Source organism: Bidens hawaiensis, unplaced genomic scaffold, assembly GCF_021521415.1.
Source record: "Bidens hawaiensis isolate Kalapana, Puna unplaced genomic scaffold, B.hawaiensis_p1.1 tig00002438_1, whole genome shotgun sequence".
NCBI lineage: Eukaryota > Viridiplantae > Streptophyta > Magnoliopsida > Asterales > Asteraceae > Bidens > Bidens hawaiensis.
Genome location: NW_027491134.1, coordinates 475,338 through 501,340, shown reverse-complemented (window position 1 = coordinate 501,340; position 26,003 = coordinate 475,338). Strand labels below are relative to the sequence as shown.

Here is a 26,003-nt window from a genome sequence, read left to right as displayed (position 1 = left end):
TAGTATCCGACGAAAACAACTTTTACGCCACGAGGATCGAGCTTTTCATGTGAATCACTGGTGACATATGCATCACATCCCCATGCTCTAAGGAAAGACAAATTGGGTTTATGCTCATGCCATATCTCATATGGGATTTTGCTTACCTTTTTAGTTGGAGCTAGATTTACAATGCCGGCCGGTGGGTGGTTGTTGATTCTTAATGAAGCCGATGAAGAAGACTGTTTTCTCAATGAAGTTGACGTTGATGATGGTTTTGAGGAACGACTGGATCTTGAGCACCGAGTGGCTTTGGGGTTCGGTGTGGTACAAACCGGCTTTTCTGGCAGCCATAGGTGGCACCCTCCTCATGTGTTGGAGCCGGAGGAATTTGGGGTGGTGGAGGAATCTGTTTCTAGGAATTTGGCATAAAACTTATAATCTATCAATGTAACTCGCATGCATAAACATCACAGTGAAAGAACATAACTTGGGTTTTCTAGGGTTTAAAACCATAGTATAATCCAAATACTAAAAAGAATAAATCTGTTTGTAAATTGAATTGTTAGGTGTCATGTGAAACACTCAAATTAAAGAAACCCATATTACAAAATTGGGTATTGGTAAGGTTTTAAAACCTTTTTATAATCCGAATACAAAAACAAATAAATCTTAAGATAGCATGTAAAGAAAGTAAGTATCGAGAGTGTACCATTTCATGAAGGTTCGTGATAGTGATATAGTTTTGTCCACCAAATAGAATCACATAGGCTCAGATTCATGATCATCATAGCCTCTATCAATTAAACCCACTGTAGTCACTGCCGGTAAAATACCGCCACACAATCGCGGACTGCAATTGTTATAGTCACCGACAACAGTTGGGAGGAAATGGTTTCAGTACCGTAGATCACTAACGACAACAGAATACCCAAACTCCACCGCCTATTCGACTGCCGGCACCACTGGCGCACAACATATCACAACCATTACATACGAAAACCGCCGACGACTAGTCGGGGATGGTAACCGGCGCCCTACGAGGGTCTGGTAGCCAGGCACAATCACTGTTTCCACCATCTTGCGCCGTTGCCTATAGAACCCAAAAAGAACACGCAAAAGTCGCCCATCAACATAATCAAGGAGAAAAGAAAAAACTTGATCGGAAGTGAAAAATGGTGGAACGACATGGGACACCTGTCCCTCTCTCAACAAAGATGCACTAAATATTTAAAACCTAATGCATAATAGCTTATGAGAAGCTTACAACACACAACGCGAAAAACACATATTAATAATGCAAACACTTACATGACATTGTAGATATATAAATAAGTGTAGACACATACACAAACTACACATTGCTAGACATTTAAACACTTAATGTCACATGGTGATTAACATAGTGATCCTATATGCGATGCTTGTATATGCCCACAAATTTCTACCTGATTTTATTAACATGAAAAACATCCTTAAAAGTTAACATAATGTCGGTGAGTTCACAGGTTTTTAATGCGTGTTTAATCCCGTTGTTTTGAAAATATGGAGTTTCAAATGTTTAAAGTGTATTGAACAAGTAATGATTTCTCAAATATATGCTTTCATGATTGAAGCATTTATCAAAAGCATATGTTTTCATGAAAAAAACATGCTTTAAAAATTGTTCATGTTTACGTAAATAAAACGTATTTTAAAAGTTATTTATGTCTTCATGATTAAAACGTACATTAAAACTTATTTATGATGTTGAAAACTTTGTTTGTTATGAGTGCGTTTTCTTGATGAAAACGTTGTCCAAAAAATTTACATTTAGCGAACTTCAAAGCCCTTTTAGATATATATGTTAGTGTATGCGATGAAATAGAATATATACAATAACCTAAACAAGATCGATAATCGGTTAGAGCGAGTAACCATGAGTGGGTGATCAATCCGGATATTACTACCCACATATTCCTCGGCTAAACTTATAGTTAATGATTATAGAATGTATTGATACGAAGATCTTAAAGGCTCCGTGTAACTCATGCTCACATAAAGATTCTATGTCTTGCTTACTAATTATCGTATTAAATAAGTTTATGTAAAGTATCAAATAAGTTTATGCGATGTTATGAAATAAATTTATGTAAAGTTATCAAATAAGTTTATGCAATGTTGTGAAAACAAGTTTATGAAAAGTTACTAAGTTCATGGAAAGTTATCAAATAAGTTTAGTATGTTTCTTTCCCAAATTTGTAAAACAATAAAAGAGAAAAGGGGCAGTGAAACTCACCTTGGTGTCAGTGAACGATGCGTAAGAACTCTTGTTTGTATTCGTCCTACGTGCGTCCTAAGACAAGTATGGGCTAACCTAAGGTCGGTTAAACATATTATATAAGCATGTCGGTTTATGCTACTTGTTCACCCAACAACCAAGTTCGTTTGATAATGTTATTTTGGGTGACCTTACTCTAGCATAACTTCTTAACTAAAATTATATGAACAACAGAGTGAGTTAGATTTAGGCTTACTATAGGTGGCAAATTCCTACGGCAAAGCTAAAGAATAATATCTTGACTTGAGCACTAGAACTTGAATTCAAACTCATATAACTTGACCAACCTTGCATGAGCATGATTATACCTTCTTAGACTAATGTGCACATTTTAAGCTTGTTCATGCCATGTTAGAGTCGGTTAAATGTTTGAGAGATGGTTAGAAAAGTGGAACGAGTTTGGTTTCGGATTTGATAAACAAAACGTACGAGTAGGTGGTTGAGTGTATATCCAAGCCTTGATGTTGAGGGTGGAAACAAGGTGGTGGTGGAGGCAAGAGGGTGGTGTCACACTGTGGTTGTTTAGGAAGGGAGGGTGGTGATTACGGTTATGGAAAAATAGAATAACAAAACTATCAACTAAGTGTGTTTGCAATTGATGTTTGTGTGTTTTCTTTACATCCAACTCTCCTTATATAAATATTATGCTTTGTATTATACACCCTTATCCAATTGTATGCATGTATCTTTGTGTGTGTACACGATAAGGTGTTGGGCAAAAGGAAAAACGGGAGGGGACTCACGTGTTGGGATTTGATTGAGAAAGTGGAAAGGATTTCATTTATTTTCCTAGCCTTTGATTTGTTTCTTTAATCATCATTTTATGTACCATATGGAATGATGCCTATGGGTATGAGTGTAACGTGAGTGTAGGGATAAGTTGAAGAAAGTTGACAATGCTTTTCAACTTATTAAGTTTGTTTATATTTTCCTTTCAGTGTAATGAGTAATTTTGGAATATATCTTTTATCTAGGAGTAAGTTTGCATTCATGCACCCTACTTTCTTTCATAGTCTATTGTAAATTTAGAGTTGTAGATGTGTTTTGTGTGTATGTATACGAAAAGAGAGGACATAAAAGGTTAAACTTGAATTGTTTTTTTTTCTTATTTTTGGCTTCCACTCATCCCATCTTTACATTATTATTTTGTTTGTTTTAAGTGGAAGAGTACTTTATGTATTCACTACTACATAAAGCATCTTTAACAACGATGCAATTTGTTCATTTAAATTATAAAAATCGTTTTAAAAGGTAAAGACCGCTTTAAAAGGTATACTATTTAAAACACTCAATATTTAGAAAATCTTTAAAAGAACAAATACAGCATATGCAATTTTTAAAAGGGTTATTTAAAACGGTTTTTAATTTATTTAATTAGACCGTTTTATTTGGGTAAAGTCATTTAAAACGATTTAAATTGGTCCGATTTATTTGGTGTTATTTTGTATTTTTAGTTTTAGATTAACCTACTTATCTAAAACGATTAAAAAAATTTACGTTTTATTTGGTATGCTATTTAAAACGGTTTAAGTTTGGTTTAATTTATTTAATTAGACCATTTTATTTGGGTAAAGTCATTTAAAACGATTTAAATTGGACCGATTTATTTGGTGTTCTTTTGTATTTTTAATTTTATATTAACCTGCTTATCTTAAAATTGACGTTTTATTTGGTATGATATTTAAAATGGTTTAAGTTTGGTCGTCTTATTTGGTGTCGATCGATTGAGTTTAGGGTTTTATAAATCCTCCTCAAACACAAGCAGCTGCCCACTCTCTTCCTCACCTATGGAAACGCCAATACCCCAGGAAAAAGAGGTAAGACCTTTGTTTTGTTTTGTTTTGTGATTTTATTATTTTATTGATATGTGAATCTCATATTGAATAGATGGTTGGAACAAATAGTCATCACTCTGTTCTTTCTTTCTCACGATCATTAATTGTTTTATTATTTTATTGATATGTGAATCTCATATTGAATAGATGGATTGTAGTCATTGGATGTACAATATTGGACATTTTCACCCTGATTATTTCAGCGGTGTGCAAAGTTTTCTTAAGATTGCTGAAGATGACCGTGTGACAAAAGGAAATGAATACATTCCGTGTCCATGTATAGAATGCAAAAATTTTACCGAATTTGAGGAAGTTAAAGTTATCCAGCATCATTTGATTACAAATGGCTTTATGTATAATTATACTTGTTGGTTAAAACATGGGGAATCACTTGCTAATCGTAGCACACCATGGACTAATTTTGTTGGTAATAATAATGATCAGAACAATGATCCTTACATTAGTGACGGTGATAATGAGAATTCAGATGATGATTCAGATGATGATGATGATGATAATGAGAATTCATATGGTGATGACAATAATGAGATTTCAGATTATGATGATGATAATAAGAATTCAAATGGTGATGAGGATAATGGGATTTCAGATGGTGATCATGACCATTTAAATGAAAATGATGATCATTTAAAGGACATGTTCGATGATTTGGAAACTAATATTGGTGACAATAATCAAGAAAAACTATAACAAATATTTGCTGATTCAGAAAAACCAGTATATGCTGGTTGTGAGAACTTTTCTAAACTCGGTGTTGCGTTGGAACTATTTAACTTAAAGGAAAACTTCAAATGGAGCGATACAATTTTTACAAGTTTATTATCGTTTTTGCATGCTTTGCTTCCGAAAGACAATGAGTTACCTGTCTCCTTATACCAAGCTAAAAAGTTGATGTGTCCAATGGGATTGAAAGTTGGAAGAATACATGCATGTCTGAATGATCGTATGCTATTCAGAAACGAGTTTGAGAAAAGTCATAAATGTGTTACTTTTGGTGCATCGAGGTACAAGTGTGAAAATGATACAGACGAATATGATGACGATGTTACAAAAAATGGACCACCAGCTAAATTATTGTGGTATCTCCCCATTATACCAAGACTTAAATGTTTATTTGCTAACGCTAAAGAATCAAAATTGTTGCGTTGGCACGCCGAGGAGCGTAAAAATGATGGAAAGTTAAGGCATGTGACAGATTCACCTCAGTGGAGAAATATTATTTATGAATTTCAGGATTTTGGTGACGAGATTAGAAATTTACGATTTGGTCTTAGTTCTGACGGTATAAATCCATTCGGAATCATTAGTAGTCGTCACAATACTTGGCCAGTTCTTTTATGCATATATAACCTTCCACCGTGGTTATGCATGAAACGAAAATACATAATGATGTCGTTGATTCAGGGTCCACTACAACCTGGTAATGACATTGATGTATATTTATCGCCTTTGATCAATGACACGAAAATGCTATGGAGTATAGGCATGTTTATGATGCTTATAAAAAAGAGAACTTTAGGTTAAGAGCATGATTTTTTGCACCATAAGTGATTTTCCAGCATGTGGAAACTTGTCAGGTTATAGTACAAAAGGGTATAAAGCATGTCCAATATGTGAAAATGAAACAAGTTTGATACGGTTGAAGAATTACAAAAAAATCGTGTATATGGGACATCGAAGATATCTTCCGATCCATCACTGTCACACCACCAAAGACGGAATATGCTGGGGCGTAACGTATTGATTGGACAGTAGCTCAAAAGACACTAATTAAAGTGACAATTATTATTTAATTTCATTAACATTAAACAACTACACAATTACAATAATCAAATACATATTTTGAATTTATAAATCCTAAGGTCAACTAACTATCTTCGATCTTGGGTACATTAAATACTTGAACCTGTAGCATGTATAAAATAGAATTTGTCAACACGAATGTTGCTGAGAATACATAAGTTTTGGTTGTATATATATATAGGTAAATCACAATTCATATGTAAATGGTGAGCATTACAACACTTAATAGATGTGGACCCGTTCCTATTGATACAAAATCAATGTACTTGGGTAAGTGTATGATCATACTATATGAGAATAGATGAGGATAAGATACCAACCACCAAACATAAAATAAACACTTAAGCACATAGAGCATAATCATAAAGCATGCAATGAACACACATAATCATATATTGAATTGAGTTTTGAATAGATGAGGTAATAAAAACATGAGTAAAAGTGAATAAGGTATACATGCTACCCCCAAAATGTAAAAGATAGAAAAAGGGGTATGTAAACTCACCTTAACGATTAGATTAACGAAGATGAGATGGCGATAAAATTAAGATAGAAACGGTTGGCTCCTCGGGATACGTCGACAAAAGTTCCTAGTAGTTAACGATAATATAAATCAATTATAACGAATAATTACCACCACGAGACTTATGACGGATTTAGGATTCGATAGGGTTCTAAGTACAAGTTTGTTATTAAAAAGAATTTATTAGTTTAGTTTTCAATATTGCGGTTTATAATCGAGTTGAAAGATTTGGTCTTTTAGGGTTTAGATTATTTTATTTATTAATTATTACTTAATAATATTATTACGTTTAGTATTTGTAAAAATATAACTAGAGAGTATAAAAAAATAATGCAACGTGATAAAATGGTTACCAATCGGTTTAAAAGGAGTTTGGAGACTTTATGAATTTAAGTTGTTATTATTATTATTATTATTATTTAAGTTTAATTTAAAAAAAATAAATATTATATATGTTTAACGAGGAAGTTAAATGAAAATTTTATTTTAAACCTTCAATATGGTTCGGTTTCATTAAAATTATAGTTATTAAATGTCACAATAATAATATAAAAAAGGAAAAGGGATTTAAAAACATTAAACACAAAAAAACGGGGCCTGGAAGACTCAAACCAGCGCCCCAGGCCAGTTCTCAATCCTTAACGAAACACATGCTGGCCATCAGGCCAACGTCATAGTTCGTTTAGATGATGGAAACGAAATTTGATAAACACATCCAAAACATGTCCCTCCCCAAATCCTAACCCTAGCATTTCAAATCAGGTTAATTGGTTATTGTTGATTACAACTGATATGGGGTTACATTAATCACTGGGAAACGAACTGAGTACAAGTATCAATTACCAGATATGGTGATGAATTGAGGGTGAACGGCGACTTAGGATTTTCGGCCAATAACTTGAATAAACGTGCTTCTGGACTGATTAAAATTTGCGAATGAGTTTGGGGTTTGCTTCGTGAGGATGAGAGGATGGTGTAGTTCAAATTAATTGCATTATAATCATGTATTTATAGGTGAAATTGATAATGGGTAGCCGCGGTTCGTAGTTAATGTAAATTGATCAATATTGTTCGATGTTTGCTGTCAACTACGTGAAATTACCATATGAATCATCAGCGTGTTAAACAAGATACTAACAATTTCGTTAATTCATGATTCTTGGGCTCGTTTAACGGGTCAAATCGAAGAGGGGGGGGGGGGGGGCTTGTCGGTGACAGATTTGGAGCAAGGAAGGAGAAAGGAAGTATGATGAATTGGCAAAACTGGTCCTTAAGGTTTAGTTATGATAAAGAAAAATAAAACTATACTTGAGGGGTTACAATGAACAAAAATGGATTTGAATATGCTCAACGAAAAAAAATGTAATAAATAATAGGTTGATAGAAAAACATGAAACAAAAATTTAAAACGGGTCGATTTTCGGATTAGAAAGATAACGAATGTTACAGTACTTACAACTTTTTGGAAATTTCGTCCCGAAATTAAAGAAAGAAAAAAACCATATCATAAAGGGACGAAATCAAGTGCCAAGATAGATTTTTTTTAATAAAAATAACGCAGACTTTCGAGTGTAACATCCGTATTACGAGATTACTAAATAACAGAAAATTATTGTTTCGTGTGAGTCGCTCGTTTAAATGGGTGCATGTTTATATTTGATAAGGATTAGGATTGGTGAAGGAAGTGGGTGGTGGGGTCCATAGCTCTCTATAAGGCCATCCCCCATCCCTTCACCTTTTCTTCCCACAACACACACACTCACTCCCTAGAACACACACATACTCTCTCTCAAGACCCGAATCCGATTCCGGGCTAAAGTAAGGAAGATCTTGGTGATCAAGTGTCTTCAAACAACAAGAATCACGTCCAGGTCCTCCAGTTGTCCAGATCCGAACCAAACCCGAAGCCAAAGGTGAGTTTTAGCCAACAAAGTTAAGTTTTGAGATTGAGTTCGACATGCAAATCGATATCTTAGTAGATCGAGTTGTAGGATGTAAGAAAAACATAAACTTGGTGAGTCTTAGCCTCACGAGTATGAAATAGGACAAAAAGGTGATGTTCGGACCTCATAAAACACGGGTATACAAAGTTGGTACGACCCAAAACCCATAAAAAGGGTAAAACCAGGTCCTAAGGAGGAAATAAGGAGAAAAATGGCTTTAAAATGGTAAAAGCGAAGAAAAAGGTAATTTCGCATCGCACAACCATGCGAAGCGAAAAGGTTGTTTCGCATCGCACAGCCATGCGAAGGGAAAAAGGTTGTTTCGCATCACACAGCCATGCGAAGCGAAAAAGGTTGTTTCGCATCGCATGACCATGCGAAGCGAAAAAGGTCCATGCGAAGCGAAAAAGTTCCATGCGAAGCTAAAAAGCATACGAAGCGAAATTCCCATGCGAAATTTCATGAAATTAATTTTCTGATGCGTTTTTGTTAATGGACCGTTAATAAAAATAAAAATTTTCCCCAGCCAAGGGCTCTGCCCCTTGGACCCTACTAGGGGCTGCCGCCCCTAGACCCCGCTACCAGTGGCGCTGCCCCCGGACCCCCGTTAGTGGAGGGTTCATAAACTTAAATGTAGGAAGTAGTGGTAATAGATAATTGACACGTGTAATGTATTGTACAGTTAGCCGTACACAACTAAAGAAGGGCGTTACCATTAACGGCGAGAGAAACCGACTCCAGGTGAGTTTCTAGCCCCACTTCTGTGTTATGTTTTGGGGCTGTGTGCATACTCAATGTGATTAGTTAATACACTTACCTTAAGTGGTAAGCGTATGCCGTATGAATGTTTATAAATATACCTAATTAGTGTAGAAAGAGTTAAACGTATGTGTGAAGAGGTATATGAGAACAGATATAGCTAATGAAAGAAAGGTATGTACGATATGTGTAGTGTATGAATGGTATGTATGATATGTAAAGCTGAAGAATAAAGGGTTGCCTACCCTAATAATATAGGCGAAGAGTAAAGGGTTGCCTACCCTAATAATATAGGCTAAGAATAAAGGGTTGCCTACCCGAATAATATAGGCGAAGAATTAAGGGTTGCCTACCCTAATAATGTAGGCGAAGAATGAAGGGTTGCATACCCTAATAATATATGTGAAGGTTATAGAGCGAAAGGCTCTTTAAAAACGTAGGAAGGTTATGTATGTATAAAATAATGAGGGTAAGTAAAAGTAGGAATGTATAGAAGTAAGAATGTGTAGAATGAGAATGAAATGTATGTACCTGCTTAACTAGAACTCACTCAGCGTAGCTGACTTTTAGTATGCACGCAGGCAAATAGGTTGAGGCAGCTGGCTTGAGGATTGACACATGGCATGAGCTAAAGAGACGGGTATCTATGAAGAAGCGTCTTGACTGTTTTATGTTATGTCTATGAATGGATAATTTGTATGTTAAGACAAGATTCTATGTTTTGTAATGTAATGCATGAAGTTTTTAATTATTCCACGAAAGTTTTAATTAACTCTGATTTTAGAACTGTGTTTATGAGTAAATCCAACGCCAAGGTAGGGTTTTCGGGATCGAGGCCTTACAAGTTGGTATCAGAGCATAAGTTGGCGAGAATAAGTATCCTACATGCTTAGACTCGAACAGAGAATGGGACTTAAGGAAGAAAAGAAAGGAGATGCCAGTCCAAGAATGCCATGTGTCTCCCAAGCAAGCTTAGAAAGCGATCACCCTGTGTAAGTTGATCCTGTGTATAGTAAAGAATGAGTAAGAAAGCTAACTAAATAACTAGATATAGAAATGCTTGTTATATGACGATGTGAAATGTACGATTGTCCAATTGTTATAAGTAGAACCTAGCACAAGTGGACTCACAAAGGGAAGTGCACAAGTGGCCACTGTTATTACCTGTTAGCCTTACTATCCTCGTACTAAATATTTCCTGTTGTGAAGACGTTTGTGTTTTCCTATAGAATACGAATGGCTGGTACTAAGAAGACTGCTGGGCAAGGAGAAAGTTCGAGACGCCGTGGTAGAACACGTGCTACCCGAGTACCCCCCGAGGGACCGATTACCGAGTCTGAGGAGGGAAGAAGCCTAACTGTGAGAAATGAAGGGTATCAACTCGACCCTGCTATCCAAGCTGCCATTACTCAGGCAGTGGCTGCTGCAGTACATAATCAGCAACAGGAAAAGTCAACCGAGAGTCGTGCAGGAACCGCTGAGAGGACAGGGGAAAGTAGTAAGAAAGATGAAGAGACTGTCATAGAGGAATCAAGTGAAGATCCGTCTGCGAAGGTCAATGCTGGTAAGAGGGGCCAAGGTGGGTGCAGCTTCAGATTGTTCAAAGGTTGCGACCCACCAAAGTTTTCTGGTACAGGGGATGCAATTGCTACTCTCCAATGGATAACCGTGATGGACAAGGTTATCCGAATTAGCGAGTGCGGTCCCAATCAAGCGGTAGGTTTTGCTACCCAGTCATTTGAGGACGAAGCTATGTTTTGGTGGGAAACTGTTGAGCAGAGGAAGACCGCCGCTGAGATTAAGGCTATGACATGGGAAGACTTGAAGGAGATGGTCATGAGGAAGTTTTGTGCGGATGCTGAGGTTGAGAAGGCAGAGACAAAGTTCTTGAATTTGAAAGCAGGAAAGATGACCCTCCGAGAGTACACTACCGAGTTTAACCGTATGTCAAGACTCGTGCCTGATATGGTGAACTCCGAGGCCAAGAGGGTCAAGTGCTATTTGAGGGGACTACCACCAAACGTTCGCACCTTTTTCCGGGCCAGTGAACCCGCTGCTTTCGATTCTGCTGTCGAACTCGCAGAAATGGTTTATGATGACCTGGCCGTGGACCAGGTGGTAGTGGAAGAGAAGAAGTGGGTTGCTCCTGCAAAGCGACAGGGTACTCAGTTGTGGAACTCAAGGGAGAAGAAGCAGAAGGTGTGGGAGAAGAAGCCGTGCAAGGCATGCGGGAAGATGCACGGTGGTGAGTGTAGATGGGGAACTGGTTCTGATATATGCCACAAATGTGGAAAAGCTCATGGAGGAGAGTGTAAGTTTGGTTCGAATGTGTGTTACAAGTGTGGGAAAGTGGGGCATTACGCCAATGAGTGTAATGCAAAACCGGCATGTTTACGGTGTGGCAAGACAGGCCACATGGCGAGAGAATGTACTGAAGCAGGGGGAAGCGGTAAGAAGGATGCTGAGCAGTCTAGGCCAAAGACCAGAGCCTACATGCTGACACAAGAACAAGCTAAGCATATCCCCGAGGTTGTGACAGGTATATTCCTAGTAAATGGTATTTCTGCTTCCGTATTGTTTGACTCATGTGCTACTAGGAGTTTTGTAGCTACTCCGTTTTGTAAGAAAGCTAGAATGAAATGTTGTCGTATGCCTGAAACTTTTATGGTAGAAACCGCTAGTGAGACCTCGGTTAGAATTTTGAGAATGGTTAAGAGTTGTAAAATAGAGTTAGAAGGACACGAATTTCCTGCTACCCTATATGTGATGACCTTAGGAGGATTTGATGTAGTGTTGGGGATGGATTGGCTGTCTGAATTTGAAGCCCAGATAGTGTGCAAAAGTAGATTGGTAAGACTGAAGTCTTCGGATGGTGGTACGGTAACGGTTTATGGTGACAGAGAAAGTACAGGGCCTAGCGTCATTTCGATGATAAAAGCCGAAGGTTTGTTAAGGCGAGGGTGCAGTGCCTACCTGGCGTATGTTGTCAAAGCTACGGCCAAGACAAAAGAAATGAAAGATGTTCCTGTAGTGTGTGACTACCCAGAGGTGTTCCCTGGGGACCTTCCAGGGTTACCACCGGAACAAGAAATAGAATTTCAGATAGAGTTAACACCAGGAGCACAGCCCGTCGCGAAAACACCTTATTGTCTAGGTCCATCCGAGATTAAGGAATTGATGTCCCAACTGCAAGAACTCCTCAACAAAGGTTTCATAAGGACGAGTGTTTCCCCGTGGGGCGCGCCGGTGTTATTTGTTAAGAAGAAAGATGGAAGCATGAGAATGTGCATTGACTACAGGGAGTTGAATAAGCTTACGGTAAAGAATAGATATCCGTTGCCACAGATTGATGATTTGTTTGATCAGCTACAAGGTGCAAGCTGGTTCTCACGAATAGATCTCAGATCAGGTTATCATCAGCTGAGGGTGAAAGAGGCAGACATCCCTAAGACAGCGTTTCGGACGCGGTATGGGCACTACGAGTTCCTAGTGATGTAGTTCGGTTTAACAAATGCTCCCGCAGCATTTATGGATGTGATGAATAGGGTATGTCGGCCGATGCTAGACAAGTCGGTTATCGTTTTCATCGACGATATATTGATTTATTCGAAGAGCGAGTCTGACCATGCTGAGCATCTGAGAGATGTGTTGGAAGTTTTAAAGAAGGAGAGACTGTACGCTAAGTTCTCAAAATGTGCGTTCTGGTTACGAGAAGTACAGTTTTTAGGTCATATAATTAATCCTGGGGGGATTGCTGTAGACCCAGCCAAGATTGAAGCGATAAAGAATTGGAAGACTCCGCAAAACCCAACCGAGATACGCCGTTTCCTAGGGTTAGCCGACTATCATAGGAGATTCATTCTGGGCTTCTCCAAGATAGCCTCACCATTGACCGGTATGACCCGAAAGACTGTGGTGTTCAGTTTGGGTAAGTTTCAAGAAGAGGCATTCGAAGAGCTGAAGAAGAGACTCACGCAGGCTCCAATCCTTGTTCTACCCGATGGTGAGGAGGATTTGGTAGTCTGTACTGATGCTTCACACCAAAGGTTAGGTTGCGTGTTAATGCAACGAGGTAAGGTCATAGCCTATGCGTCTAGACAACTGAAAGTTCATGAAAGTACATACCCGACGCATGATCTAGATTAGCAGCTGTAGTGCATGCTCTTAAGATTTGGAGGCATTACTTGTACGGTACTAAGTGTACTATTTATACAGATCACAAGAGTTTGAAATACTTCTTCGAGCAGAAAGAGTTGAATATGTGGCAGAGAAGGTGGTTGGAAGTGACAAAGGATTATGACTGTGAGATCAAGTATTATCCGGGAAAGGCTAACGTGGTCACCGATGCCTTGAGCCGGAAGAATGCTGAAGTTATCGCGACAATCAAGTCTTATAAGTTGATCATCAACTCATATTTCTTCGAAGAGATCAGTAAATTGCAGATGAAAGTGTTAGCCGATGAAGGGTTGATGAAGAAGGAGAGAATTTTTGGGCAACAGACCGAGTTGATGGATAATACTCACGGGGGTAAAGACAAGATTTGATAGAATGTGGATCCCTCGACATGGAAATTTTAGAAACCGAGTCCTAGATGAGGCCCATAAGTCTCCATACCCGATTCATCTAGGATCAACTAAGATGTACCAAGACTTGAAGAAGGACTACTGGTGGCCGGGTATGAGGAATGAAGTGGTGGATTATGTCAGCAAGTGCTTAACTTGCTTGCAAGTTAAAGCAGAACACCAGAACCATATGGAAAGATGTAGCCGTTAGAGATACTCGAGTGGAAGTGGGAACACATCACCATGGATTTCATAACTAAGCTACCGCGTACAGCTAACAATCATGATACCATATGGGTGATTGTGTATCGTTTGAAAAAAAGTGCTCACTTTCTGCCTATACAAGAGGCTATCTCGTCAGAAACGTTAGCAAATATGTTCGTTAAGGAAGTTTGTGGCGAAGCATGGGGTGCCATTATCGATTGTGTCAGACAGAGATACCCACTTTACTTCAAGATTTTGGAAGAGGTTCCATGAAGCCATGGGGACGAGACTGAACATCAGCACGGCGTATCATCCTCAAACAGATGGATAATTCAAGCGGACTATCCAAACCCTTGAGGATATGCTACATGCTTGTGTGTTAGACTGTGGAGGAAGCTGGGATGATCATTTGCACTTAGCAGAATTCTCTTACAACAACAGCTACCATTCAAGTATTGGTATGCCTCCTTTCGAGATGATGTATGGTAGACGATGTAGAACTCCCGTGTGTTGGGGAGAAATTGGCCAGAAAAAGATTGGGAGTCTAGAACTTGTGGAAGAAACCTCTTCGAGTTTTAATCAGATCAAGGCAAGGATGAAAGCCGCTTAAGATCGCCAGAAGTCATATGCCGATAAGCGGAGACGACCGATTGAGTTTAATGTTGGAGACCACGTGATGCTTAAAGTCTCGCCTTGGAAGGGGATTATTCGTTTCAGAAAAAGAGGAAAGTTGAGTCCTAGGTACATTGGACCGTTCAAGATCGTGGCCCGTGTGGGCGAGGTGGCTTACAAGCTAGACCTACCTGAAGAGCTAAAAGGAATTCACCCTACCTTTCATGTATCTCACTTGAGAAAATGTCTAGCTGATGACACGTCCCATGTGCCACTGCTAGACATCGAGGTAGACGAGCAGCTGAATTATGTTCAACAGCCTGTTAAGATAGTCGACCGCAAGGAAAAGCAGCTCCGTCATAAGGTTATTCCCCTAGTGAAAGTGATATGGAATCATCGTAAGGGATCGGATGCTACTTGGGAAGTCGAAGAAGAGATGCGCAAGTTTACCCGCATATGTTTAGTAGTAATAGTTAGGTTTCAGGGACGAAACCTCTTTTAAGGAGGGTAGACTTGTAACATCCGTATTACGAGATTACTAAATAAAAGAAAATTATTGTTTCGTGTGAGTCGCTCTTTTAAATGGGTGCGTGTTTATATTTGATAAGGATTAGGATTGGTGAAGGAAGTGGGTGGTGGGGTCCATAGCTCTCTATATAAGGCCATCCACCCATCCCTTCACCATTTCTTCCCACAACACACACACTCCCTAGAACACACACATACTCTCTCTCAAGACCCGAATCCGATTCCGGGCTAAAGTAAGGAAGATCTTGGTGATAAAGTGTCTTCAAACAACAAGAATCACGTCCAGATCCTCGAGTTGTCCAGATCCGAACCAAACCCGAAGCCAAAGGTGAGTTTAGCCAACAAAGTTAAGTTTTGAGGTTGAGTTCGACATGCAAATCGATATCTTAGTAGATAGGGTAGTAGGATGTAAGAAAAACATAAAATTGGTGAGTCTTAGCCTCACGAGTATGAAATAGGACAAAAAGGTGATGTTCGGACCTCATAAAACATGGGTGAACAAAGTTGGTACCACCCAAAACCCATAAAAAGGTTAAAACCGGGTCCTAAGGAGGAAATAAGGAGAAAAATGGCTTTAAAATGGTAAAAGCGAAGAAAAAGGTAATTTCGCATCGCACAGCCATGCGAAGCGAAAAAGGTTGCTTCGCATTGCATAGCCATCCGAGGCGAAAAAGGTTGTTTCGCATCGCACAGCCATGCGAAGCAAAAAACTTCCATGCGAAGCGAAAAAGTTCCTTGCGAAGCGAAAAAGCATGCGAAGCGAAATTCCCATGCGAAATTTCATGAAATTAATTTTCTGATGCGTTTTTGTTAAAGGACCGTTAACGAAAATAAAAATTTTCCCAGCCAGGGGCTCTGCCCCTTGGACTCTGCTAGGGGCTGCCGCCCCTACACCCCGCTACCAGGGGCGCTGCCCCCGGACCCCCGTTAGTGGAGGGTTCGTAAACATAAATGTAGGAAGTAGTGGTAATAGATAATTGACACGTGTAATGTATTGTACAGTTAGCCGTACACAACTAAAGAAGGGTGTTACCATTAACGGCGAGAGAAACCAACTCTTGGTGAGTTTCTAGCCCCATTTCTATGTTATGTTTTGGGGCTGTGTGCATACTCAATGTGATTAGTTAATACACTTACCTTAAGTGGTAAGCGTATGCCGTATGAATGTTTATAAATATACCTAATTAGTGTAGAAAGAGTTAAACGTTTGTGTGAAGAGGTATATGAGAACAGATATAGCTAATGAAAGAAAGGTATGTATGATATGTGTAGTGTATGAATGGTATGTATGATATTTAGAGCTGAAGAATAAATGGTTGCCTACCCTAATAATATAGGCGAAGAGTAAAGGGTTGCCTACCCTAATAATATAGGCGAAGAATTAAGGGTTGCCTACCCTAATAATATAGGCGAAGAATGAAGGGTTGCATACCCTAATAATATATGCGAAGGTTATAGAGCGAAAGGCTCTTTAAAAACGTAGGAAGGTTATGTGTGTATAAAATAATGAAGGTAAGTAAAAGTAGGAATGTATGGAAGTAAGAATGTAAAGAATGAGAATGAAATGTATGTACCTGCTTAACTAGAACTCAATCAGCGTAGTTGACTTTTAATATGCACGCAGGCAAATAGGTTGAGGCAGCTGGCTTGAGGAGGGACACATGGCATGAGCTAAAGTGACGGGTATCTATGAAGAAGCGTCATGACTGTTTTATGTTATGTCTATAAATGGATAATTTGTATGTTAAGACAAGATTCAATGTTTTGTAATGTAATGCATGAAGTTTTTAATTATTCCGCGAAAGTTTTAATTAACTCTGATTTTAGAATTGTGTTTATAAATAAATCCAACGCCAAGGTACGGTTTCCGGGATCGGGGCCTTACATCGAGTGACCCGGATAACATTACAAATGGAAATTATGATAACGACGCTTTTACATAGGATGTACCAGCGGCGTATCCACCATGCCCTTATCACATCGATATTTGCACCGTTACCCAAAATCACCCTAAGTTCTGTGTTATGACACACAACCGTATTCTCTAGGAGCTCCATGCTAGGATTTTGATAATTATGCGTGCACTCATAATTATTTAGATCGTCGCATGATACACGTAGTTCGTCCCGTTGTGTGGCTTTGAAAATAAGGTAAAAGAAAACCATTTTTTTAATATATATTTATAAGGAATCATTTGACCAAGAGTAATAAAACTAAATAAATGTATGATATTTGATGATAAAAAAAGATAATTAGTAAACACCTTTGCAAATGTAATGAATGGTTGAAGTTAACCATCAAAAGTAATAACGACAAAACGAAATAAATAGATGGAGGAAACTTTGATGCATAGGAGATGCCAACAAAATTCATAAATAAGTATTCACATAGATAGGTCACACAACAAATGACTCACATGATTAAATAAATATAATATAGATGAAGCTTGAAGTTAAGACAATAAAATCGGATGAGGAAAGGGTACCATGAGAATGAGGCGAGTTTTGAGGAATATGGGTAGCCATGTATTAAAATATCGAAATAAAATTTGTACATGTGACTCCTATTAGATAAATATGTACAACACGTGTTCATAGTCCCATTTTCTAAAATGAAACGTTTGTAAGAAATCAGCCATGGGTAGTTCATGATACGAATACGGTACTATTAGATAACCATGCGCATCAGCATGCACATAGTCCCGGTAAAAACCGGTCATAGACCACTTGAAATTTGATAATAAATTGCGTAACAATAATTAGTGCAATAAATGACATAATAGAAATAAATAAGAGATTGAATACAATTATAATAAACATGATTTTCATTCGTAACAAAACATGGCATTTAATTGAAGTTATTAAAATAGAACTCGATAAAATAAACGTCTTTTGTGTAGCATGTATTCTTGAAAGGTGGGGCTTAGACTTGGGGACCGTTGATGTAGCAGGCTTATCCTTGAGTACTTTGAGCAACTTGGTGCACTTAAGGTTGGTTGGGTTGGTTTTGGTTGGCTTGGGTATTGGGAATAGGTTGGGCTTGAATTGCTTGAATGGGTTGGGCTTGGATTGGTTGGGGTTGATTCACTTGGGCTTGGTTGAAATGGGTAATATGGGTTGGGTAAACTTGGGCTTGATAAGCTTGATATTGAGTAGCTTGGGCAGGGTAGGATTGAATTGGTTTCATGCGTGCGAGTCATGGGTATGCATTGCGGAAATGACTAGGATCTCTACAATTCTAACAAGCTCTAATGGTTGAGAATGCTTGGGTATACAGTTGAGCATAAGGTAAAGCTTGGGGTTGGGTAAGATGTGAGGTAAATGGTTGAATCATTGATTGGTTGAGTTCACGACATGTGGTAAAGAGGTGACCAAAACGACCGCAATGAGTGCATTGACGACACTTGAGGTTAGGTGAATGGTGGAATTTACACGTATCACATAAAGGGTGGGGTCCTGTGTATGGCTTCTTGGTGGGTTGGGCCTGTTGGGCTTGTGATTGGGCCAAGACATAGTTTTGAGAACTTGACTTTCTTTTGTTGTTGCGGTAATGGGGTGAGTTATTATTGTTATGTTTGGAGGATTCGGGCTTAGAGGATTCAGTCTCTAGACTCTATGTCTGGCTCGGACGCGGGCTTATCTTTGGGCTCTTTGGATTTCTTCAACGCCAAGGTCCCGGCCTTAACGTGGTTTTCAGTGAGTGTACCGGCTAGGGTAATGGCATCATGAAGTTCCTTCGGGTCACGACTAAGGACGGAATCTTGGATTTGCATCGGCAAACCCGTGATGTACTTATCAATGGCACGCTCCAAAGGAGTAACCATGTGCAGAATGAGGACGCTCAATTCGTGAAACCGATCGTTGTAAGCGGTATTAGCACCTCCTTCTTGCTTCAAATTCCAGAACTCTTCTTCCAATTTCCGAAGTTCATACTTCGGGCAGAACTAGTCTTGCATGAGCTTCTTGAGGTCATCCCATGGCAAGGCCATGGCAACCTCAGCCCCAAGGTCTCTCTTTTTGCTATTCCACCAAGTAAGGGCACTAGATTTGAAAACACTTGATGCATACGTGGTCTTCTTGTCATCCAGACATGCATAGTGGAGAAACACGCTTTCCATATGCTCAAACCATTGAAGAAGGGTTGTAGCACCCTCAGTCCCAAAGTAATCGGTTGGGTTAGCGTTGGTGAATTGTTTGATAGAGAAAACGTTAAGGTTCACGAGAACATTAGCGGCATTAACGGTTTGGAGTTGAGAGATGACTATTGGGAGGGCATCCACGATTCCCTTCGTAATGCAAGACGACATGCGACGGCCAGAGTTGCTGGTGCGATGGTTACGGTTGGTGAGGGGGGAGGAAGACATGCTACATGGACGAAATTTTGAGAAATTTATTAGTTTTTGGGATAAATTATAAAATTCCGAGTTTTTGTGAAAATTCAAGAAGGTACAAAAATAAAATTTTTTATTAGCCTTAACTTGAAGTATTGATAATTAAATGAAATAATAAAATTTAGACGGTGGATTGTGATGTACATGAAAATAAGCATTCATAACAAAATCATTAATTTAACCCAAAAAAATTTTCATTGTTGAAATATCCATGTATCACCATGGCTAAATTTTCCAACAAAATATATAAAATTGATTGAAATCGAGATCAGGGAGTTGAGATGAATGGTTGGACTATCTATGTATCACCATGGCTTTTCCCACCAGTTCTTTCAACTAAAATATCATAAGAAAGAACCGAGTTTAGCAACGTATCACCATGAATTCGGTTATGATTTAAGGATGTGGTCGTCACATGACCACGATTGATATAATGAGGGTAGTAGATTCGTGAACGTTTATTGTGATACGCTTTGGCTTAACAAGTTTCACTCTCACACCTCACCCTCCAGGAAGGCAACCAGGTCTCGCGGCTGATCGAGATTTATGCGCATTGCACTTCCTTAGGCTCGCAAGCCTTGGTATTAAGGGATCGGGGTACATGTGTGTCCCCCTTACAGTTACTACGTATCCGTTACACAAATCATCCTCAAGGAGAGGGAAGTAAAAATGGTAGGAATTCTTATGGAATTTCCCAAATTTAAAATAATAACTAGGGTTTTGAAAATAATTTTAAGAGTGAGGCGTAGCCTCTGAATTGTGTGTGCTTTGTGTACAAGAGTAATATCAAATCATTAAATAATATTTAAGCTACCGCAATCAATCATATAAATTAGGGTGCAAACACGTAAAGGCATATCACGTATAGGGACCCTAAGCATGCTACTAGGTTGTTATATCTAACCATCTATCTTATAGCCTTCGGCTCTGATACCAATTTGTCACACCCCGACCAAAGGCAGAATATGCCGGGGTGTAACGTATTGATTGGACAGTAGCTCAAAAGACACTAATTAAAGCGACAATCATTATTTAATTTCATTAACATTAAACAAGTACACAATTACAATAATCAAATACATATTTTGAATTTATAAATCCTAAGGTCAATTAACTATCTTCGATCTTGGGTACATTAAATACTTGAACCTGCAGCATGAATAAAATATAATTTGTCAACACGAATGTTGGTGAGAATACATTAAATACTTGAACCAGTAGCATGCATTATAATCATGTATTTATAGGTGAAATTGATAATGGGTAGCTGCGGTTCGTAGTTAATGTAAATTGATCAATTTTGTTCGATGTTTCCTGTCAATTACGTGAAATTACCATATGAATCATCAGCGTGTTAAATAAGATACTAACAATTTCGTTAATTCCTGATTAAACGGCTCGTTTAACAGGTCAAATCGAAGAGGGGGGGGGGGTTGTCGGTGACAGATTTAGAGCAAGGAAGGAGAAAGGAAGTATGGTGAATTGGCAAAACTGATCCTTGAGGTTTAATTATGATAAAGAAAAATAAAACTATACTAGAGGGGTTACAATGAACAAAAATGGATTTGAATATGCTCAACATAAAGAAAAACGTAATAAATAATAGGTTGATAGAAAAATATGAAACCAAAAATTTAAAACGGGTCGAGTTTCAGATTAGAAAGATAACGAATGTTACATTCACCGTTATCAAAGAAAAATGAAAGAGTTTGATGGAAAGAACGAGCTCAAAAACGTTAGGAGAAGGTTTGATGCATGGGAACGAGTTAAAGATATAAATACTATTTTGGGAAAAATAACTCGTACTAATAAAGAAGTCGGCATTTGGAAAAAGAGGTCAATTTTTTAGGATTTACCTTACTGGAGAAGTCTACAGGTTCGGCATTGCCTAGATGTTATGCATATTGAAAAAAATGTATGCTTATTAGGCTTATTGTTAAAAACTAAAGATGGGATTGAAGTCCGAAAAGACTTGGAAGATATGGGAATACGTAAAGAGCTTGCCCCTGTAGAGAAAGACAATCGTATTTATTTTCCTCCAGCATGTTATACTATGTCAAAAGAAGAACAAAGAAAATTTTGTAAATGTTTACACGGTATCAAAGTTCCATCTAACTATTCAGCAAACATTAAAAGGTTGGTGTCAATTAAAGAATGTAAACTACTTGGTATGAAATCTCATGATTGTCATGTTTTGATGACGCATATGATTCTTATTGCAATTCATGGATCATTACCAGAGAACATTCGACATACAATCACAAAACTTTGCTTGTTTTTTAACAAGATTCACTCAAAGGTTATTGATCCCGAAGAGTTGGATGAATGGCAAAAGGAAATTATCATTACCCTATGTGAACTAGAGATGTACTTTCCACCATCCCTTTTTGATATAATGGTTCACCTAATATCTCATATCGTACAAGAAATTAAGGATTGTGGTCCTGTATTCCAAAGTTACATGTATCCTTTTGAAAAGTATATGGGTATTTTAAAAGGTTACGTAAGAAACTGTTATCGACCTGATGCTAGTATTGTTGAAGGATATACTTCTGAAGAGGTGACTAAGTTCTGCACTGGTAATACTGTCCAAACATGTATAATATAATTTAGTTTTGTTAAATATAATTTACACTTTAATAATTGATTTATTCATAGGTTACTTGGATGGTGTCAAAAGCATTGGTGTTCCGAAAACTCGCCATTTAGGGAGGCTTGCAGGCGTAGGGGTGGCGGCCGGTATGAGAATAATCACCCCAAGTCGTGTGAATCTACAACTTGCGCATTTTGTTGTATTACAACATATGACATGTATGACTACATATATTGAAGAACGTATGGAAGTATTACGGTCGACATATTTACATAAGACAGATTTAGAGTATAAAAAGAAACACAACGAAGATTTTTCTCAATGGATCAAGAATAAGGTGGAAGAAACGTATGGCCAACCAAATGTTGATAAAATTGTGGAAAAGTTGGGACAAGGATCTGATTTTATAGTAAAATCTAACCAAGGGTATGACATTAACTGTTATACTTATTACACTGAAAAGCATGATGAAAAAAGTGCAACTCAAAATAGCGGGGTTACATTAATAGCCTCAACTACAGAATTCAACAGAATGAATGGTGACACTTCAATAAGAATCGCTGCAAACTCATATTACGGTGTCATAGAAGAAATTTGGGAGCTAAATTATTATGAATTCACTATACCTTTGTTCAAATGTAAGTGGGTCAATAATTGTACAGGTGTTAAAGTTGACGAGCATGGTTTTACAATTGTCGACCTTACAACAGAAGGGTATAAATCAGAACCATTCATTCTCGCAAGTCAAGCCACACAAGTGTTTTTTGTCAAAGACCCGACCAAACCAAAAAGCCACATAGTACTGCAAGGTAAACGACGTATTCTTGGTGTTGATCATGTTGTCGACGAGGAAGAATACGATCAGTTTGATGAGCTACCACCATTTTCTGTCTATATTCAACCATTGAACGACTCTGCAATTGAAGGCACCACGTACTTACGGCCAGACCACGGAGATGGAACTTATATTGACGAAACACGTAACGTTAAACAATCAAGGTTGATATGATGTATCTATATTTATTTTTATTATCAAAATTTTAAATTAGTTTGTTAAAAAATAATTAATTTTTTTTTGCAAGAATGATAAAAAACGTAGAAAAAACATAAAGATTTGAAGATGCAAAATTTATTTATTTGGTTCCCGTTTTGTTTCATAGTTTAAATAAACAGACACATTTTAATGTTGACTACCCTTTTCGTATTTGTATGCTGAGATATATTTGCAAGTAGTTAGTAAATTATAAGTGAGTTGACCCCGAACCAAGAGCAAGTTTGAAAACTACTCATGGGTTGAGCTCAAGTTGTAGCATTTGAGCTCGAAACAAGCTGAGGTCGAACGCTAGTAAATTAAACGAGCCTAGTCGAGCTTGTTTTTTTTTTGAGTTGTGAAGTCGAGCTTGTTTAGGAGTTTGTTTTATAAATTTTACTCATTATTTTAATATAACATATTATCTATTTTTATCATATTATTATATTATATATATATATATACACTACAACTGCAAACTTAGTTTGCATTATCGGTTCGTACATTGTGTTCTCCTTGTTGTATTCTTACACTGAGCTGTTGTAGCTTTGTTTACACATAATCAGTAAGCATTTGCATATGATGAAATCTTCATCCACACATATACAACACACATATCTTTTTCTCTTTTTTTCTCATCACCGTCTTTGGCCAAGATCTGCCACAATTGCTCCCAATAGAAAGAAACACCCCATTTATGTTATGTTTGCCCCCCCCCCCCCCCCCCCCTTTGAGTTCCATTTCAGTTTTTTGTATTAGAAACATGTTTTTGTTTAGCAGATGATGGTGGTCGGAAATCGGGCCGTGGTCTGAGTTTGTCATTGTCAGGTGCGTTTGTTGTCTCTTATGCTTCGTCTTCCTATTGTTGCATTTAGACCTGAAGGTCATTGTGTTTGTTTGTTCTGTTGCACCCCAATTGTTCGATGAAATGTGTATGGGTTCCGCGTTCGTTTTTCAGTTGCAATTAAACTGGATTCTGGGTTCGCTTTACAATCTGTATGGAATTGCGTTAGGCTCTCTCCATCTGAACGAAATTTGATTCGGTTATCAGTTTGGTTTTGGCCATTACATGTAGGGGTGTTCATTATTTGGATTAAAACTGAACCAAAGTAAATATTTGGTTTCCAGTCGAAACCGAACTGGGTTTGGTTTCGAAGTTCCTGTATTTGGTTTCAGATTAAATCCGATTAATTTTCAAACCGAATCGTGAAATTATTAAAAAGAGGTAGAAATGACAACACCCAATATAAAGATCCATTTGATCAAGAGATAATTTTACCGTTAACCACACATTAATATGTGCAGTTGGAATGCTTAGGGTGATAGGACAAAAATCGAGATCTGTGGATGCTATTTCAAGGTTCTCATGCCCGGAATATTTAGTAAATTTTCTGATTTTATGGTTTATATGTGTTTTCTGTTACTGATTCATGGATCATTTGGTGGTGGTGAAGTGTTAGTAAACTAGTATATATACTTTACAATAGCAAAATGACTAACAACACTAATTTGTGTGTTTTGTTTATACTTTACAATAACCAAATCTAATTTAGTGTTATTATTATTATTATTTTTTGATACATTCTGTATTTGTTACATTAGTAGTTGTTAATTTATAGATTGAAAGTGAATATTTGGTCACATATACCATGGAGATTTTGTAACAACATTAACGTCCTTCATATACACACACAAACAATATGTCAATATCTATCAATTCGATTACATATGTTATATCTTTGAGGCTGCTAAACATGTTGCATTATAAAACTTCATATAGAATTTTAGCAGTTCAAAATTATCTGTTGAATAATGCATATATATTAAGACATAAAGTACAATATGGTATACCTGCTTAATTTTCCATTGAGATACTTAAATGCAATTTAGGTTTGTAAATCCCTTTTTACAGAGCACATCATTTATTTTAATTTAATATTCTCTTCAATCCCCTTTCTCCAGGATCAAATACCAGAGGACATTTTGGATGCAAAACGTCTTATATTTCCTGGAGTTAGAGTTTTTGCTGCAATGATGGATGTTTTAAACAACAACGGGTAACTCTAATATTTAACATGCTGTATACATTAAATATATATAATGATTTCCTGAAAGGAAACAAAGTTCATCTTATCATTTGTTTTTACAAAATCATTGTTTTAGGATGGCTGAAGCTCTTCGGGTGAGGAACTTTGGTAAGCCAGTTGAACTTGTTGGACAGTATTACTTAGATGGTGCTGATGAGTTACTTATTATTATTTTTTTTCAAAGACCCGACCGAACCAAAAAGCCACTGGTTTTCGTGATTTTCCTCTAGGCGATTTGCCAATGTTGCAGGTACGTTAAAATAAATAACACGATAACGATTACAAAAACAAAATGTTGGGTCGGATTTCTTAATAAGGAAGATTGGAATCTTCTCAACCTCCTCAGAAACGGCTGTGGAATACGAGCAAGCCCAGACGATCAAGCATGATTTTTACTACTTCGAGTAAGGTTCTGTTCTGAAGGCTTCGAGCAAGCTACACTTCAACGAGCAAGGGTATTCTTCTATCGAGCATGGATTGCCAATCGAGCAAACAGCTTGATCATACAAGTTCCAGCAAAGTGTTACGAGCACAGGATGATCGAGCACATGGGGACGAGCACGGATGCAATAAGAGGATTCCACGTGAATCAAAGCAAAGACTTCGAGCACAGTTCAGTTACCGAGCAAGATTTACATCCGAGCATGAGTGCTAAATAAGCATCAAGAATGAGCTTGCTAGATGGACTTATTCGAGCAAAGTTTGAACAAGTCAAGAGGAATGAAGCTTACTCGAAGAGAATATGTATTTGAAAGAGTATATTCTAAGTATGCTCGAGGACACTCTCCGAGCACACCTTGTATAGGAAGCTTGC

The 26,003-nt window shown here is 37.8% G+C and overlaps 1 protein-coding gene across 1 annotated transcript; it reads left to right on the top strand.

Moving 5' to 3' along the window:
* Positions 1–4,281: 4,281 nt before the first annotated feature.
* On the top strand, positions 4,282–5,679 carry LOC143619387 (uncharacterized). Its single transcript, XM_077091332.1, has 2 exons — positions 4,282–4,819; positions 4,865–5,679. The coding sequence occupies exons 1-2, from the start codon at positions 4,282–4,284 to the stop codon at positions 5,677–5,679; spliced, it is 1,353 nt and encodes a 450-aa protein (XP_076947447.1).
* The last annotated feature ends 20,324 nt before the right edge of the window (positions 5,680–26,003 follow it).

Coding starts and splice junctions, on each gene's coding strand:
- LOC143619387 (XM_077091332.1), top strand. CDS start 4,282: ATGGATTGTAGTCATTGGATGTACAATATTGGACATTTTCACCCTGAT. Junction 4,820..4,864: donor TGATTTGGAAACTAATATTG/GTGACAATAATC, acceptor TTGCTGATTCAG/AAAAACCAGTATATGCTGGT.